This window comes from Antechinus flavipes, chromosome 5, assembly GCF_016432865.1.
Source record: "Antechinus flavipes isolate AdamAnt ecotype Samford, QLD, Australia chromosome 5, AdamAnt_v2, whole genome shotgun sequence".
In the NCBI taxonomy this organism is placed as follows: Eukaryota; Metazoa; Chordata; class Mammalia; order Dasyuromorphia; family Dasyuridae; genus Antechinus; species Antechinus flavipes.
In genome coordinates, this window is record NC_067402.1 from 204,226,980 (window position 1) to 204,243,472 (window position 16,493).

Genomic DNA, 16,493 nt, shown 5'->3' on the forward strand with positions numbered 1-16,493 from the left:
ATCCCCTTCCATCAAAATATGTCCTCATACAATATCGTTGTCGAAGTGTATAATGATCTCCTGGTTCTGCTCATTTCACTTAGCATCAGTTCATGTAAGTCTCGCCAGTCCTCTCTGTATTCATCCTGCTGGTCATTTCTTACAGAACAATAATATTCCATAACATTCATATACCATAATTTACCCAGCCATTCTCCAATTGATGGGCATCCATTCATTTTCCAGTTTCTAGCCACTACAAACAGGGCTGCTACAAACATTTTGGCACATACAGGTCCCTTTCCCTTCTTTAGTATTTCTTTGGGATATAAGCCAATAGAAACACTGCTGGATCAAAGGGTATGCACAATTTGATAATTTTTTGGGCATAATTCCAGATTGCTCTCCAGAATGGTTGGATTCATTCACAACTCCACCAACAATGCAATAGTGTCCCAGTTTTCCCGCATCCCCTCCAACATTCATCATTATTTTTTCCTGTCATCTTAGCCAATCTGACAGGTGTGTAGTGGTATCTCAGAGTTGTCTTAATTTGCATTTCTCTGATCAATAATGATTTGGAACACTCTTTCATATGAGTGGTAATAGTTTCAATTTCATCCTCTGAAAATTGTCTATTCATATCCTTTGACCATTTATCAATTACTCCCATTACATTCTTTTGGTGAGGTGAATTTTACTCAAATGATTGGACAAGAAAAACCCATGTCTACTATTTATATAGAAAATAGGCCATTCCTAGGAATGATTAATACAGGGGTTGATATATCTGTTATAACAAAACTTGATTGTTCTCTTGAATGGCCGCTTCAAACTCAAACAGTAACAGTTAATGGAGTGAGTGGCATGCAACATGCTTCCCAGTCTAGTAGGAAACTTCACTGGGAATTGGAAAATCAGAAGGGTGTCTTTAAACCTCTTGTTATGGCAGGGCTTAAAACCTCTTTGTGGGGAAGATATTTACTGAAAGCCCTTCAGACAACATTACACATTGAGGAAAATTAATGGGGGCCACTGAGAAGGTCCTGGCAGTGCCACCCTTAAGATAGAAACAGGATTGTCTTATATGGGTGGATCAGTGGTCCCTCTCAAATGAAAAACTTACTGCCCTAAGATCCATCATTATGGAACAAGAGAAAGTGGGTCATATTGAGCCTTCCTTTAGTGCTCATAACTCACCTATTTTTGTAATTAGAAAAAAGAATATTGATTGGAGAACTGTGAATGCTGCCATACAATCCACAGGAGTCCTACAACCAGGCCCCTCATCTCCTAATATGGTCCCTAAAGAATACCATATGGTGGTTATTGACATAAAGGATTGCTTTTATTCTATTCCTTTGCATCCTACAGACAGGGAGAAGTTTGCCTTCTCTGTTCCAGCTATTAATTTACAAGCTCCTGCCACTACATGGCAATGGAAAGTATTACCACAAGTCCCTCCCTTTGCCAATGGTATGCAGACAAGGTTCTTGCCCTAGTTAGAAATTTATATCCAAATGTTTAAATACTCCATTATATGGATAATATACTGGTGGCCACTAAGGAAGAGTCACATTATACAACACATTATTCGAATATTGGCTCAGCAGAACCTTCTGGTGGCACCACATAAGATACAGACTAAGCTTACATTTCTCTATCTTGGGCACATTCTTCAAGACCCTGCTGTGTCTAAGGTGCCCGCTAAGGTGGATGAGGGTAAATATAAAACTCTTCATGATTTCCAACAGCTGGTGGGAACTTCACAATGTTGAGATCCACTCATCCGATTTCTCCTTCTGTTATGCACCCCTTTTATGATATTTTGAAAAGCCCTTCTGCTCTGACATCACCACGGTCATGGTCTGCAGAGGCTCGTGCAGCATTACAATCTATTCCCTTGCTATGCTCTTATTCTACCTCTAGAATTGATCCTTCACATCCCTTGATGTTGTCAGCATTTGCTGATAAGCCCTTTTTCACCGCACTGCACCAAGGTGAGCACCCCATAGAGTAGCCACTCTACTCTATTAGATCTTCACGCACTCTGACCAATAAGATTGAGAGACTTGGTTCCTTTTTGTGGCAATGTTGCCAACAGGCTGTATTTATCTTAGGATGGCCTCCTCAATTGGCTCTTGGAAGACCAGAACAGCAAGTGCTTGCTATTGCCCAGGATAATTTAATGTGAGCAGTTCTGTTACAGCTTTGTCCCTGAGCATCTTTGCATACTTCTCAGCTACTTACACAATTGTACAAAAGATTAAAACTAAGTATTGCCACTGGATCTCTTTCCTCAGAGCCAGTGCAAGGCCTTAATATTTTTACTGATGCTACCAAAGATACATATACAAGGCTGCTATATACAGGGAGGACACTCAAGAGACATATGTCCTTGATACCCCTTATGATTCCATACAGAAAATTGAATTATATGTCATCATACATGCTATGCATGTGTATATATATACAGGCTATTAATATCATCACAAACACTCTTTACGCCTGTCAAGCCATCCAACAGCTACCATAATGCATATATAGATGACAGACACTCCACCATGACTGATCATCTTCATCAGGCTCACGATGCATTAAATCACCTCTTTTTATCATGCATGTTAGGTCTCATACTTATGGGGCACTAGTCCCATATTTGAGGGCAATAGGGTAGCTGATGCCCTCCTTTAGTCTTTGTATGGCCTCTACTCTGATTCCCCTGCCCTTAAGGCACATGTTTCATTTCATTTATCTGCCCGCTCATTGCTGAGGCTGTATGGCATCTCTAAAGCAGATGCTGCAGCTGTTGTTTGCCACTGTACTACTTGTGCTCCTTTTTGTCCTGCTAAATACTGTGACAAATCCTTGTGGTGAGTCACCCAATGCCCTATGAGACAAATGGATGTGACGCATATTAAAAGGCAGTGCATCCATGTAACCATGGATACACACTCTCAATTCATCATGGTTTCACTCTAATCATGAGAAGCAGTTAGGCATGTAATCAGCCATCTTTATCACTGCTTCTTCACTGCAGGAGTTCCATGTGCATTTGAGACAGATAATGGACTAGCTTATACATCTTCTGCTTTTAGGTCTTTTTGCACTGAATTTGGCATTGCCTATTCCACTGGCATCCCCTATAACCCTAAGGGATAAGCCATTGTTGAACGGGCTAATCGTACTCTCAAGATGCTCCTGTCTAAGCAAGAAAAAGGGATATTGGGGTTTACAAGACTCTCCACCTGACTCATGCAGACCCCCTTAGATGTGGTGATATATACATATAATTATTTACAATTTTCACATTCCTTGGATCTTACCCCAGCAATGAGCTTCTGGCACATGCAGACAGCACGGCTAACAATAGATTGGCCAACAAGGACAAGAGCCCTCTCTCCACAGTGATGTGGAAGGGCTTAGATGGCATTTGGAATGGCCCAGGCCGGGTCAAGATTTGGGGTCCCAGTTATGCTCCTATCATTCCAGATGCACACCCAATAGCAGAAGAGTGGATCCCAACCAAAAACATCCATGACCTGGGGAACCAAGAAGAAAAGGACAAGACAATGGCCCACAGGGATCAGCCAGATGTCAGCAGATCTCCAGATGTCAGCAGATCTCCAGACGCTGACGGCAGCAATGTCCCTCCTGACTGTGACATCAGAGACAGCAGACAGCTCCAGTGTAGCAACTGAATTAGACCTTCTTGGGTGATATGCAATACATAAAGACTGATAATTGGACAATGGGCTTATGCACTTTTCCATGGCTACTCACTGTTCATATGGTGGCTTGGGGAGAGGCTTTGCCCTGTTTTCCACTTAAAGACTATGCCTCTAAATTAATGGATGAAAAACCAACACACCCACCTGCCAAAGTTACTGAGGCAGTGCTACAGCACATGACTTTGCTTGTATATATCTTCCTCTGTGGCTTTCTTTACCAAAAGGTCACAATTGAAACTACCAGATGTGTGACATCCTGCCTCATTGACATCCTACCTCCTTGAACATGATTCTATTGAATGGGTTGAACACCATGTTACTCATGCTTGGTTATAGCCATTGTTGGGCCTAGTTCTCACTGTCATACTTTTGTTTGCCTTTGTTCTTTTATATACATTCTGTAATCTCGTTGATCAAGCGAACTATTGTTGATGCTAAAGTTAGCTTGAGTGCAAATTTAGGACCACTTTACAAGAGAGGGGAACTGTATGGGTTAGAGGAAGAGAAGGAGTCACAGTACAATGCAGTCAGGAAGTAAACAAATGATAATGCTTGAGATCCCCAGAAGTGATTTCTGTGGGCAGAGACTGCCTCCTGGACAGGAATTCTGGCCACATTGAGATCGCATCTTAACAAGAGGCATCTCCTCCTCTGATTGGCTGTGCGTGTGACATCATAGAGGCTATTTAAGCAGTGAAGACTAGGAAGTTGGACCTTTTACACCGGGAACTCCGAGGGGAGTAGGAACTAGAGTGCACAAGAGGTCAGAGGGTAAGATATAGACCTGACCTTGCATACAACTGCTTTCGAGTGCTCTATTGTGTTGTTCAAACTATTGTTCTTATGAAACACTGGCAAGGTCTCTGAAGACCTCAGACACAGAGGTAAGCCTGGTAAAATTGGTTTAAACACTGCAAAAGACAATGACCAGATTTCTCTGAGGGCCTAGAAATTAGGAGAGACTGGCAATAGCAAATGCAAAGCAAGCATTTACAACTACCTAAAACTATAATTTGATACACTGTTATGTCAAAATCTATTCCTAATTCACTCATGCCATTAGAATTCAAGTAAACTTATAAAGTATATGGAAGCTGGACAACTTTGGAAAAATACCCACTTGCCTCCTTCATGTGCTCCTAGAGAACAAAAACTGCTTTTAGCCTTCTTTTTTTTTTTTTAAATCCCAAGTATTTATTATACTGGCTGGCATAATGTAAGCATTTAATAAATACTATTTAATTAATACTTTTAAAATTACTAATCTTTGGGACAGCTAGATGGTGCAGTGGACAAAGTGCTGGTCCTAAAGTCATGATGACCCGAGTTCAAATCCACCTCAGACACTTAACACTTCCTAGCTATGTGACCCTGGACAAGTCACTTAACTCCAACTGCCTCAGCAAAAAAAAAAAAAAATTTAATCTTTTTTCCCTCAAAAATACAAATTTGTTCTTGAGACTCCAACTTAAATTATGAACTAAACATGCATAAAAACTGCAAAACAATTATTTTTGCCAATTACTAAAATAAGTTAAAAAGACAAAAATTTAGTGACTATCAGAATAAGCTCAATAATGACACTAAGAAAAAGATAAAATACTATGTGTTGGGAGGATGGGGGAAGAGAGAATAAAATATCTCTAAACAAACAATACAATCCTGAATTAATCATTTACAATGCTAAAATAAATTCTACAAAAAAAAAAATATAAGCACATAAAAATCCCCAAGAGATCAATTTAAGACGAAATTTTGTTTATTTTTAAGTAACTTAAGATAAGGTCTTAATACACAAGCACAAAAAGGTAAGATGACTGAATAATAATAGCTATCATTTATATGGTGCTTTAAGAATTGCAAAGTGCTTTATACATGTAATACAATTTTATCCTCAAAACAACCCTAGGAGGCAGGTTGTCTATAAGTTCCCATAGCTAATTAAAGAGTCAGATAAAATTAGATTCAGATCTTCCTTCACTCCATTCAAATCCAACACTGTTCATACTGACCACCTCCAGGCCTCAGTATAACAAATGCTTGGGAATAATTACTTCTAGACTTTCTCAAAACAGCAATGTATAGCTAAAGAAATAAACACAGAATAATCTATTTCACATGAATGGTGAATTATGTATTTACTGGTTACGAGTTTTCTTTTAATTACTATTAATTATAAATCTCTTTTATAGGAACAGTGAAGTACTGATTTAGTGATTACACAGCTCTCTAAAGATTTGAAAAATCTGACCTTAATTGAATAGTTACACCATTTTTAACTAAAGAGCACCTAGACTAATGGAATCAGATTTTGCACCATCTGTTTTCGCTGAAGATATAATTCACCAATTCTCAAACTTTTTGTACTTTATTGTTTGCCTTTATGGTATCTTATCTCTCCCCCCCCCCCGCCCCGTGCCCCCAAAATAAAAAAGGCATATTATGGAATGTACTTTTAAAAATGAATCTAAACTAATGCTTTATAAATTACTTTAAAATTTATCAATATGCCTTATAAGTCAGTTAGTAAACATTTATTAAGTGCCAAGATGCTGAGCATTATGCTAAGTGTTATGTATGCAAAAAAGAGGCAAAAGATAGTCCCTGTCTTCAAGGAGCTTATCATCTAATGTGGGAGTCACAAGCAAACAAATATATACAAACAAGCTACATTCAGGATAAATCGGAAATAATTCAAAGTGGGAAAGCAGAAGACATAAGAGGATTTGGGGAAAGTATTCTTGTATAAAATAGGATTTTAACTGGGACTTGAAGGAAGCTAGAGAAGTCAAGAGGTAGACATGAAAGAGAGCATTCTAGGGCAGAGCCTCCAGAGAAAACTCCCAGAACAAGGAGATGGAACATCATATTCATGGAACAGCAAGGTGGCCAACTATCTCTATTACTGTCAAATACTGCATTGCCAACCTCCTAATTCCCCAGAGTCAAAACCTTGCTAACACTCAGCTCCTCACTATTCCTCACCCGCCCTTACATCTAATCTGTTGCTAAGTCAATTTCACCTCTGCAACATCTCTAATATGCCCCCTTTTCTCTTCTTATATTGTTATCATCCTGATACAGGCCCTCATCCTCTCACATCTGAGTTATTGCCCATAGCAAAGGAGCTGCTTACAAATCTCTTCCTCTATTCAGCCAAAAAAAGTGCTATTCTTAAAACTAGGTTTGAACTTGTCACTCTCTACTCAATCAACTCCAACTCCCTATCACCTCCCACATCAAACACAAAATTTTCTGTCTAGCACTCAAAGTCCTTTATAACTTAAGCCCACCTGCTTTCCCCTTCCAGTCTTCTTAGACTTTACCACCCCCCCAACACTTACTCTTCAATCCAGTGAGAACTGTTATGTTTACCAAGTAATCTTATATCTTGACACATTCTTTATTTCTTAAGGATACTGAAGAAAAAGAGCAGCAGAGGAGTGTCATATGTGAACGCAGGAGAGGAGAAAAGAATCACACCAAGAGACTGTCAGCTACCAATGAAGCGTTAAGCTTCTGGTTCTAGATTAGAAAAAAAGAATTAAAGAAAAAAAACAACAATAGTTTGTTCTTCAAGTTAACAAGTAGCCCAGATTGAAAAAACACACACACATTCTCACTCTTTCTCAGCAACTGTAATCCCAACAAATTCTATTGTTTTATCTTAAATGCTCAAAAAATTATAACTATCTATAGAATTGCCACATATACAGGAACTATCTATGTATCTTTAACTGAGTGCTTTAGCAATAGATGATTCAAATCATTTGTCCACCTAGAGAAGAGGAGGAGATGACTATACAGTTCTTGTCCACTAGTTCTACATAACAGACATATTAAAAAAAGCATCAAGCCAGAAAGATTTATTTACCATCTATATGACCACAGAGTAGTCAAAAATTGCATCCTATCAATTTTTTTTAAAGTATAGAACAAAAGTGACAGGGGTGAGGGGGAATTTACATACGCCTCTTTGGGATGGACCACTTCTTCGATCATGAGAAAAACTGCGGCCCTCGGCATATTCTCGGTAATCAACATGACTGTAACCATATCTACTGTAGCTTCCTTCACCAGGTCTGTCTAGCAGTGGTGGTTTCTTGGGCATAATATTAACTACTCTATGGTAGTCATCCTAAAACAGACAAAAAGAAATATATAAAATCACTAATTTCACTAATGGAATGGCTTTTTTAAAAGCACAGGAGCCTTTTCCTTTAAATAAAGTGGGTAAACTTGAAAAAGATTTCTTATTAAACCTAACACTATAAAGTCTTTAGAAGACTTTTTCAGCAAGCTATTCAGTGAAAAAAAGCTATTAAAAACTATGGCAGTTCTTGTCTCCATTAATGTAGATAAGCTAAAGAAAGTATTTAGAAAAACTATAAATAGCTCTCTCTAAATATAATTGAGTTAAATTTTATTTCAAAAGACTGGCGAAAAGGTTAAGTAAAAAGTTCATAATTTATACATCAAACTGGACATCTCTGAACTTCTACAAAATTAGTGGTTATTACCTTAAAGTATTCCTAGTTTGCTATAAATTTAGAGTCTACAAACCCAATAGCTACTAAATAAGAAAGATATATGGTGCTTTGATGACAGTATTTTTTTAAAAGAATAAAATCACTAATTTCACTCATGAAAGGAAAATCTTCCTGGTGTTTATAGTTAATTGAGTTCCAAATAAGATGTTATCAGAATCTTTGGAACTTATCTATTCAGAATTCAATTGATATCCTAAATTCAGGGCAAAATAGAACTCAGAACATGCAATATACTAACAATTTCACTTACCAGTAACTCTTCTCTAAAAACCAATCTGTGCATTGTGGCCAGTTGTAACCTATAAAACTATGTGTGTGAATATATGTATTGTGTATACATTAAGAAGACTTAAGCAGGCTATAAGATAATTCCTCTGGGATCAGTATAAGGTATATGTTAAGATATTAAACATTTATATTTGAACAGAAATTGGTAATAAAAACTAATGCAACAAGTCAAAATAATCAATAACTTCTATTCCCAGATAAAGTCCCCTGTAATTTACAGACTTAAAAACACAAAATTAGAAGAAACCTCAAAAGTCAAGTAGCTCAATTTGCCAAACCATGATTCAACATTATTATGTGTAAAAAGCTCCAGTGTCACAGAGTGCATTATTTGATTTGGCAATCTAGCTTCATCAAAGTGAAACTATTATTCACCAAAATTACAACTGGACTCTCAACTTCTAAATCTAATAGTATATTCTCAATCTTCATCCTAAATGATCTGTGTACAGCCTCTGACACACTCTTTTCCTGAGTACTCTCTCCTCTCTTGATTTTTGTAATCCATCTCTCCCCTCCCTTCTTCTCCTACCTGTCTGATTGCTCCTTCTCAGTCTCCTTGATGGATCTTCCTGGCTGGAATAGTCACACATATTTTAAGATGCTTCTACATCAAGTACCACTTTTATTGAATCAAAATTGTATATCACTAAATATATATATTTGAAAATAATCTGTCATATTGGCATGAACCTAGCAAATCTAATTTGTAAGGGGAAAAATAACACCTTAAAAAATAATATGATAGCAATAAACAAAGAAGTAGAAGGAAGTATTTTGTATAACTTAGAGGTCATGTGGTATAACACTCTGATTTTACAGATGGCAAAACTGAAGCTCATAGTTGAGGCAGAGGTGCAAATAAAACCATGATTGTTTAATGACAAAGCTATGTTTTTTTTTTTAACATTACAATATCTAACAATTAGTTTATCTACTTCATGATATCTACTCAAAATTCTTGAATCATTTATTTTGTTCTTACCATTTTTCTATACCCATATTAATTTAATTTCCACAAATACCATCTATTTGGATAACAAAAACTAACATTGTTTTATGTGGCTAAAATAACTTCAATCAAGTTCAAAGGGATGCTTGTTTTCTTTAACAAACCCATGCTAAGTTAATTCCATGTTGATTCTAAGAATATTTCTATATATTCTATAGTTATCTTTTTAAAATTGACAACTCCTGTTATACCAAATTATAACAAGTTTCATTGATTCTCAGCTCAAATTATATCACATTCTGACTATTTGTGAGCGCAATATCTTATGTAAACTATGAAACATGGGAAACAAAAAAGTTCTGAGTAAACACAAAAAAAATTTTATAAAAGGATAATCATATTTATTGAATTATTTCTACTATACTTTAAAATGATAAACAAAACGTACTTAAATATAAGGCCAAGGAGATTAATGACCATTTTGACCACAGTAGATTATTGGTTAGATTGATATGGTGAGAAAATATGCTGTTGTTCATACTGCCTTTCAAAGAGGGCCAATAACATAAAGGTGATGTCTTGATTTGTGTATTATGTATGAATGAGACAGAGTTCAGCAGCTTCACTCTCCTCAAGAGTCACTTAAGTCCAATGGCAAGACAAAGGTAAAAAAATTAACTTGGACCAGTCATATTGTAGAACAACAGGCAATATGACAGTTTGGACCCCTATCTAAGTCAGCAATGCTTAAAATTTGACAATTTTTTTTTTTGGAGGGGGGAGAAGGGAGGACAATCTGATAAGTGATTTGCCCAGAGTAAGAGTCTGAAATTGGATTCAAACTCAGGTCCTCCTGACTCCAGGACTAATATTCTATCCAGTGGACCACCTAGCTGCCCCAAGATTGATGATAAATTAATAAAAATTGTTTCTGACAGGTTTGAACCTAAAAACAGAGTCCAATATCAGTATAAAATTGTTTTGTTTAAGAATACCAATGACTAAATTCAATGGAGTATTTGCTTACCTAATTTAAGCAAAGAGCTATTCAATCTACTTTGGTTTTTTGTGCCAGTCACATAAACCACGCCAATCTGTTTTGATTAATTTTGGATCTCAATAAGATAGGGTCTCCAGAGCTTAATAAGATAAATGTTACCTTCAAAAAAAGATACCATCCCCATTTATGTTGTCAGGAAGACATGGTACATTTAAGATGATCTAAGACTCTGAATTTTTGTCTTTGGTTACTGAGAGAAAACACTATCTAGCCTAGTTAATACATTGATTATTAATACTCAGTAACTTTGTCTCTCAGAATTTTAAGACAACTGACTATCCCCACACCTAGAATGTTCCCTCTCTCCTTATCTCTGCCTCCTGATTTCCCCAGATTATTTGAAGATTCAGTCAAAATCCTAATTCTGGCAAGAAGCTTTCCCCAATTCCCAGGCCATCACATCTACTACTGGTTCCTTCCTTTTGAACCTACTTTCCATCTGTACTTTATACATTATATATGTACAGTTATCTGCATGCTATCTTTCCCTTTAGAAAATAAGCTGTTTGAGAACAGTTACTATGTTCTTACCTTTCTTGGTATCCCAATGCTAAGTATTCTGTCAAGCACAAAGTAAACATTAATAAGTGTTTGTTGACAAACCACAAAGTATTTTTTTATATAAAAAGAAAGAGGTCATGGCAATATAATAAAAATTAAAAGAATACAATCTTGTAATAACAATAATAAAACAACTTTATTTTGTGCCATACCAATCAGTAAAAGATTTCATTATAAAATGAGACAAAAAACAAAACTCATCTGAAGAAATCAAAATAGCAAGAATTTCAAGGGAAATAATGAAAAAAAAAATTAGGAAGGAGAAAGAAGACTTGGCCATAAAAGATCCCAAACTATATTACAAATTACCTATCATTAAAACTATTTAGTCTTATTATTAAATTAAAACATTGATCACTGCAAAAGATCAAATATATAATATGTAGAAGCAAAAAAGTAGCATTACTATTGGTGGATGACTTTTAAAATCCTACTACTGGGATAAAGACTCAGTATTAGGAGAAAGAAGCAGTTTGTCAGAAACTGATTTAGCTCAAGAACTCAATGTTCTTGCTATATGCTATAAATATTATTCAAATGGACATATGACCCAGATACAAAAAGTCACAAAATAAACAAATTAAAAAAGAAATGAAGAAAATAACTTTTAGAGCTATACATCCAGAAAGAATTCTTGATCAAACAAGCAAATATTTAATTAAAAACACAGCTCAGGCACAAGCCCAACTAGAACTTCTAAGAGAAATTAAAGAGTTAAAAAAAAAAAATTACTTTTGATATCAAAAAAGGGAGATAAAAGGGATTACCAGAAATAAAATGGATAATTTTTGATTACATGTAATTAAAAAACTTCTACACAAACAAAATCAATGCAAAAAAAAAAAAAAATAGAAAGGAAATACTTCAATTGGCAAAAATTTTTGTATAAAGGTTTTCTCATTTGTAAGGTATAGACGGAACAGAAAGAAAAAATGTTGCCCAATATTTAATAGTCAAAGAAATGAACAGTAAATTCTAAAGGGAAGATAACCATGTTATCAACTAGTCATATAAAAAAATCCTCCAAATTAATAAATGCAAATTAAAATAACTCTGAAAGTCTATCTCTGACTAACAAATCAAAAGAAAAAGAAAAAAAAAGAAAATGACAATTATTAAAGGGATATGTGAAGAGAGAACACACAAGTTGTTTCAAACATTGTGAAAAGTAATCTGACTAATTATACAAAAAAAGTCATTGTATATACCATTTGATCCAGAGATACTTTTACAATGTTTACAATATTTTCCCATACAACAGAAATAGGAGTGACTCTACATAGAAAATTAGTGTTTCTTGGTTTTTGTTAAATTCAGAATAATGAAAAAATATATCTTTTTAAAATAAAAAGAAAATCAAGTGCTTTTAAACCCATACTGCCTCCAGGATGGATTTTTTTTTTCCCTCACACATATTTGGTCAGATCAAGTCACTCGAATTCATATTCTAAAATTTTACTGACTACTACTTATATAATTCGAGTCCCAGTATCACTGAACTACTATCATTAATGAGAATATATTCCCATTGTAATGACTAGCAGAGATATCACCTTTTTAACCAGTTATTTACTAGAATGGTTTTCAATTTTAAAAATTTGTTTTATTTTCCTTTTGGTCTGTTTCTTCTTTCCCAACATGACTAATGTGGAAGTATTTTACATTATTTATTGCACATGTATAACATATATCAGACTGCCTGCTGTCTTGGAGAGAAGGGAGAAAAGGGAAGGAGAAAAATCTAAAATTCAAAATCTTTCCCCAAAAAATCAATGTTGAAAACTGTATTTACATATAATTGGGAAAAAATACTATTAATTTTAGTTTTTTTAAATAACAGGCTATTTCCTATAGTTAACAAATCTTTGAAAAGGGTGGAGGGAGAAGCTAGACAAGCCTATGTGACAGGAACCTAGGAATTAATACTATTAAAATGTCATTGCAACTCTTCACATGATACCTCAAGTACTTAAGATGGCAGGGTTCAAAATATGGTCTAATATCATCTCTAATGATATTCATCATTGCTGATATTCAATTAAAAAACTCTGAGATATGTCTTCTCTTTTGTTTCTATTTACTCTTTACCTTCTAGTTTTATCTATTATTCTCTTAGAATGATTTCACTTATCTGAGCTTCATGCCAAAGTCTCTACAGATTAAAATGGGTTTTATGGTTTCCTAGGAAAATATTGTTCAAAATTTTCTATCACTCTTGTTCAATTTTTTTAAACTAAAAATTAAGATTAAGTATAGGTCAAGAATTACAGGGGGGGAAAAACACACAACATAAGTATTCATTTTTTCCAGGCAAAATGGGCAGTGAGAGATAAAAAGAAAGCTCTGGGGATACTAGGTATGTCTAGCCAGAAATGCAAAAGAGATTTATCTTTTACAGAACACAGAAATATGGGATAGTTGAGAGATTAATCACACAATAACCAGTTGAGAGATAATCCTTTCAGATTCGAGAATAAAGCAGCACTTGTAATTTCAAGAAATGAGAAGCAAGATGCAAAAGGATACAAGGTCAGTCCAGACATTCCCACCAGAAATATATGGAATTCAATCCTAACATGAAGTCTAAATTCAAAAAACAAGGTTAAAGAACAAAGTAAAAATAAAAATTGTTTTCCTAATAACAGGGGTGGTGTTCAAGACAAAACCAAAGAAAAAGAAAGCCTACAAGATATCTACAAGCAAATATTTAATTAAAAACACAGCTTAGGCACAAGCCCAACTCGAAGTTCTAAAAGAAATTAAAGAGTAAAAAAAATAAAAATTATTTTCAATATCAAATTTCAAGAAATATAAAATTGTCCAAATCTTTTAAAACCAAAATAATGAAAAAAGAAAGAATTCACTGATCACTACCTGAAATACTAAAATTAAAATTCCCAAGAATATTATAAGAAAAAAATATGATGAAGAAAAAAAAAAAACTTAAATAACAAAGAGCAACACTGCAGTCAGGATCATAAGTGATTTAAAAAGTCCTATCATATAGATACAGACAAGTTGAATACATTGTTTCAGAATGCAAAAGAATCATATATACAACTAAAAAATAACTAACCCGGAAAAATATAATATAATCCTACAGGGAGAAAAATGGACTATTCTGAGTCTTTCTGATAAAAAAATCAAAACTAAGAAGAAATTATGAAATGAAAAACTGGACTGAAGAGAAACAAAAAAAAGCATTTACCATACAATCCCAATTAAGATTAAATATTTAAATTCTAACACGGGGAAATTAAAAATGTGTTCCAACAAAACAATATTGTCATGAGAGCTAATAGAGGGTAAGTCAAATAGCCTAGTTTTCAATCTATTCCGTTTTCATGGCCTTTTACAGATATAGGCTACAAATATAGATACAGGATACAGATAAAAGGAAGAGTAGTGAACACATAATTAAGCTACACAAGCAGAATATTACATAAAGCAAAAAGGACAGGAATATTAATTGACTCAACTTCATTCTCATCCAGTTTTTATAAAAAACACAAATAAATATACACAGCAATGAATTTCTGTATTTTCAGGAAATAGCAGAAAAAAATTAGAAGAAAAGAGATGAAAATAAGTGAGAGAGAAACTGAATTGAAATAGTCTGTTTGCAGGGAGGAAGGGAGGGAAAACTCTCAACAGGGTAGATTTCAAAAAAAGATTTAAAAGAAGAACGAAAAAAATATAGGAATCTGCAATTGGGCACTGATCAAGGGAAAAAGAAGAGATGTAAGGAAGAAGAAACAAACTGCAACAAACCTAGGTCACTGGTGAATACATCTTTCATTCTTACCAACTTTAAGGAAAGGAGGAGGGGGAAAAGTAGAGAAGATGGAGGGGAAAACATGATTAACAATAATAATTGTGCATGTGAATGGATTGAACTCATAAAACAAGAAAAGGGGGAAAAAACACTAGAAAGGAGAATCTAATAACATGCTGACCATAAGAAATACACCAGAAATATATATTCTCACAGAGCTAAAAGAGGCTAGAGCACAATCTATTATGGTTCATTTGAAACAAAAAAAAAGTTAACTATCATGATCTAAGACAAAATAACAGGAAATTAAAACAAATTAAGAGAAACAACTACATTTTGTTGAGAGATACTATAGATAGTAAATTAATATTAACACTAAATATCTGTATTCAGAAAAAAAACTATGGAGATTAAATGTAAATCAACGCAAATTATGTTCACTTTTTTTGTTTTTTTTTCCTTCCTCTCCCATGGTTTTTCCCTTTTGTTTGATTTTTCTTTCCCAACATGATTCATAAATGTGTACTTTTTAAAAAAATAAAAATAAAACACTAAATAAATATGCATTTAATGGAATAACATCTAAATTAGTAGAGGAAAGGTTTAAAGAGGCACAAGGAGAAATATATAGTAAAAGTGATTATTGTCTTTTGTCTCAAAGAAGACCAAAATGACATCACTAAGCTGGGATTGAAATACAATGTGTCTCAAATAAAGTTAGATCTAAACAACTGGAGGAATATCAATTGCTCATGGGTAGGCTAAGCTAATATAATAAAAATAACAATCATACCTAAATTAGCCTACTTATTCAATGCCATAACAATCAAACTGCTAAAAAATTACTTTATAGAGTAAAAAAAATAATAACAAATTCATCTGGAAAAACAACGGTTCAAGAATATCAAGGAAATTAATGAGGAGGAAAAAAAAAAAAAAAGCAAAGATGGATGACCTAGCCATATCAAACTTAAAACTATATTATAAAGCAGCTGTCATCTAAACTACTTGTTACTGGCTATGAAACAGAGTGGTGGATCAACGGAATAGACTGAGTACATAAGACACAATACTCAATGACAGTAGTAACTTAGTACTTGATAAATATGAACACTCATGCTTCTGGGATAAGAATTAACTATTTGACAAAAACTGCTGGGAAAACTGAAAAAAATTAAGGCAAAAATTAAGCATTCATGATTTAGACATAAAAGATGATATTATAAGCAAATTAGGAGAACCAGAGATAGTCCATTTGTCAGATCTTTGAAAGAACTTAAGGCCAAAGAAGAACTAGAGAACTTATGAAATGCAAAACAAATAATTTAGAAAATATTAAAAATATTTCGTACAAACAAAACCAATGTAGTCAAGATTAGAAGAGATGCAGAGTAAGCATCATATATAACGGGGACAAACTGCAACCATTCCCAATAAGATCAGGAGTGAAACAAGGTTGCCCACTATCACCGCTGCTATTTAATATTGTATTAGAAATGCTAGCTTTGGCAATAAGAGTTGAGAAAGAGATTAAAGGAATAAGAATAAGCAATGAGGAAACCAAATATCACTCTTTGCTGATGATATGATGGTATAC

General features: G+C 34.3%; 1 protein-coding gene across 11 annotated transcripts in view; it reads right to left on the reverse strand.

Moving 5' to 3' along the window:
• Positions 1-16,493, reverse strand: part of PPHLN1 (periphilin 1) — a 190,818-nt gene that overhangs the window by 144,646 nt on the left and 29,679 nt on the right. For 8 of the 11 annotated variants that reach the window (XR_007947684.1, XM_051961726.1, XM_051961723.1 and 5 more), the window contains exon 4: positions 7,681-7,848. The exons of the other annotated variants lie outside the window; for them this stretch is intronic. Coding sequence is in view for 7 of the 8 variants with exons in the window: in XM_051961726.1 (XP_051817686.1) it covers positions 7,681-7,848 (168 nt within the window). In the remaining variant the exon portion in view is untranslated. The remainder of the gene's footprint in view (positions 1-7,680; positions 7,849-16,493) is intronic. 11 annotated transcript variants of the gene reach the window in all.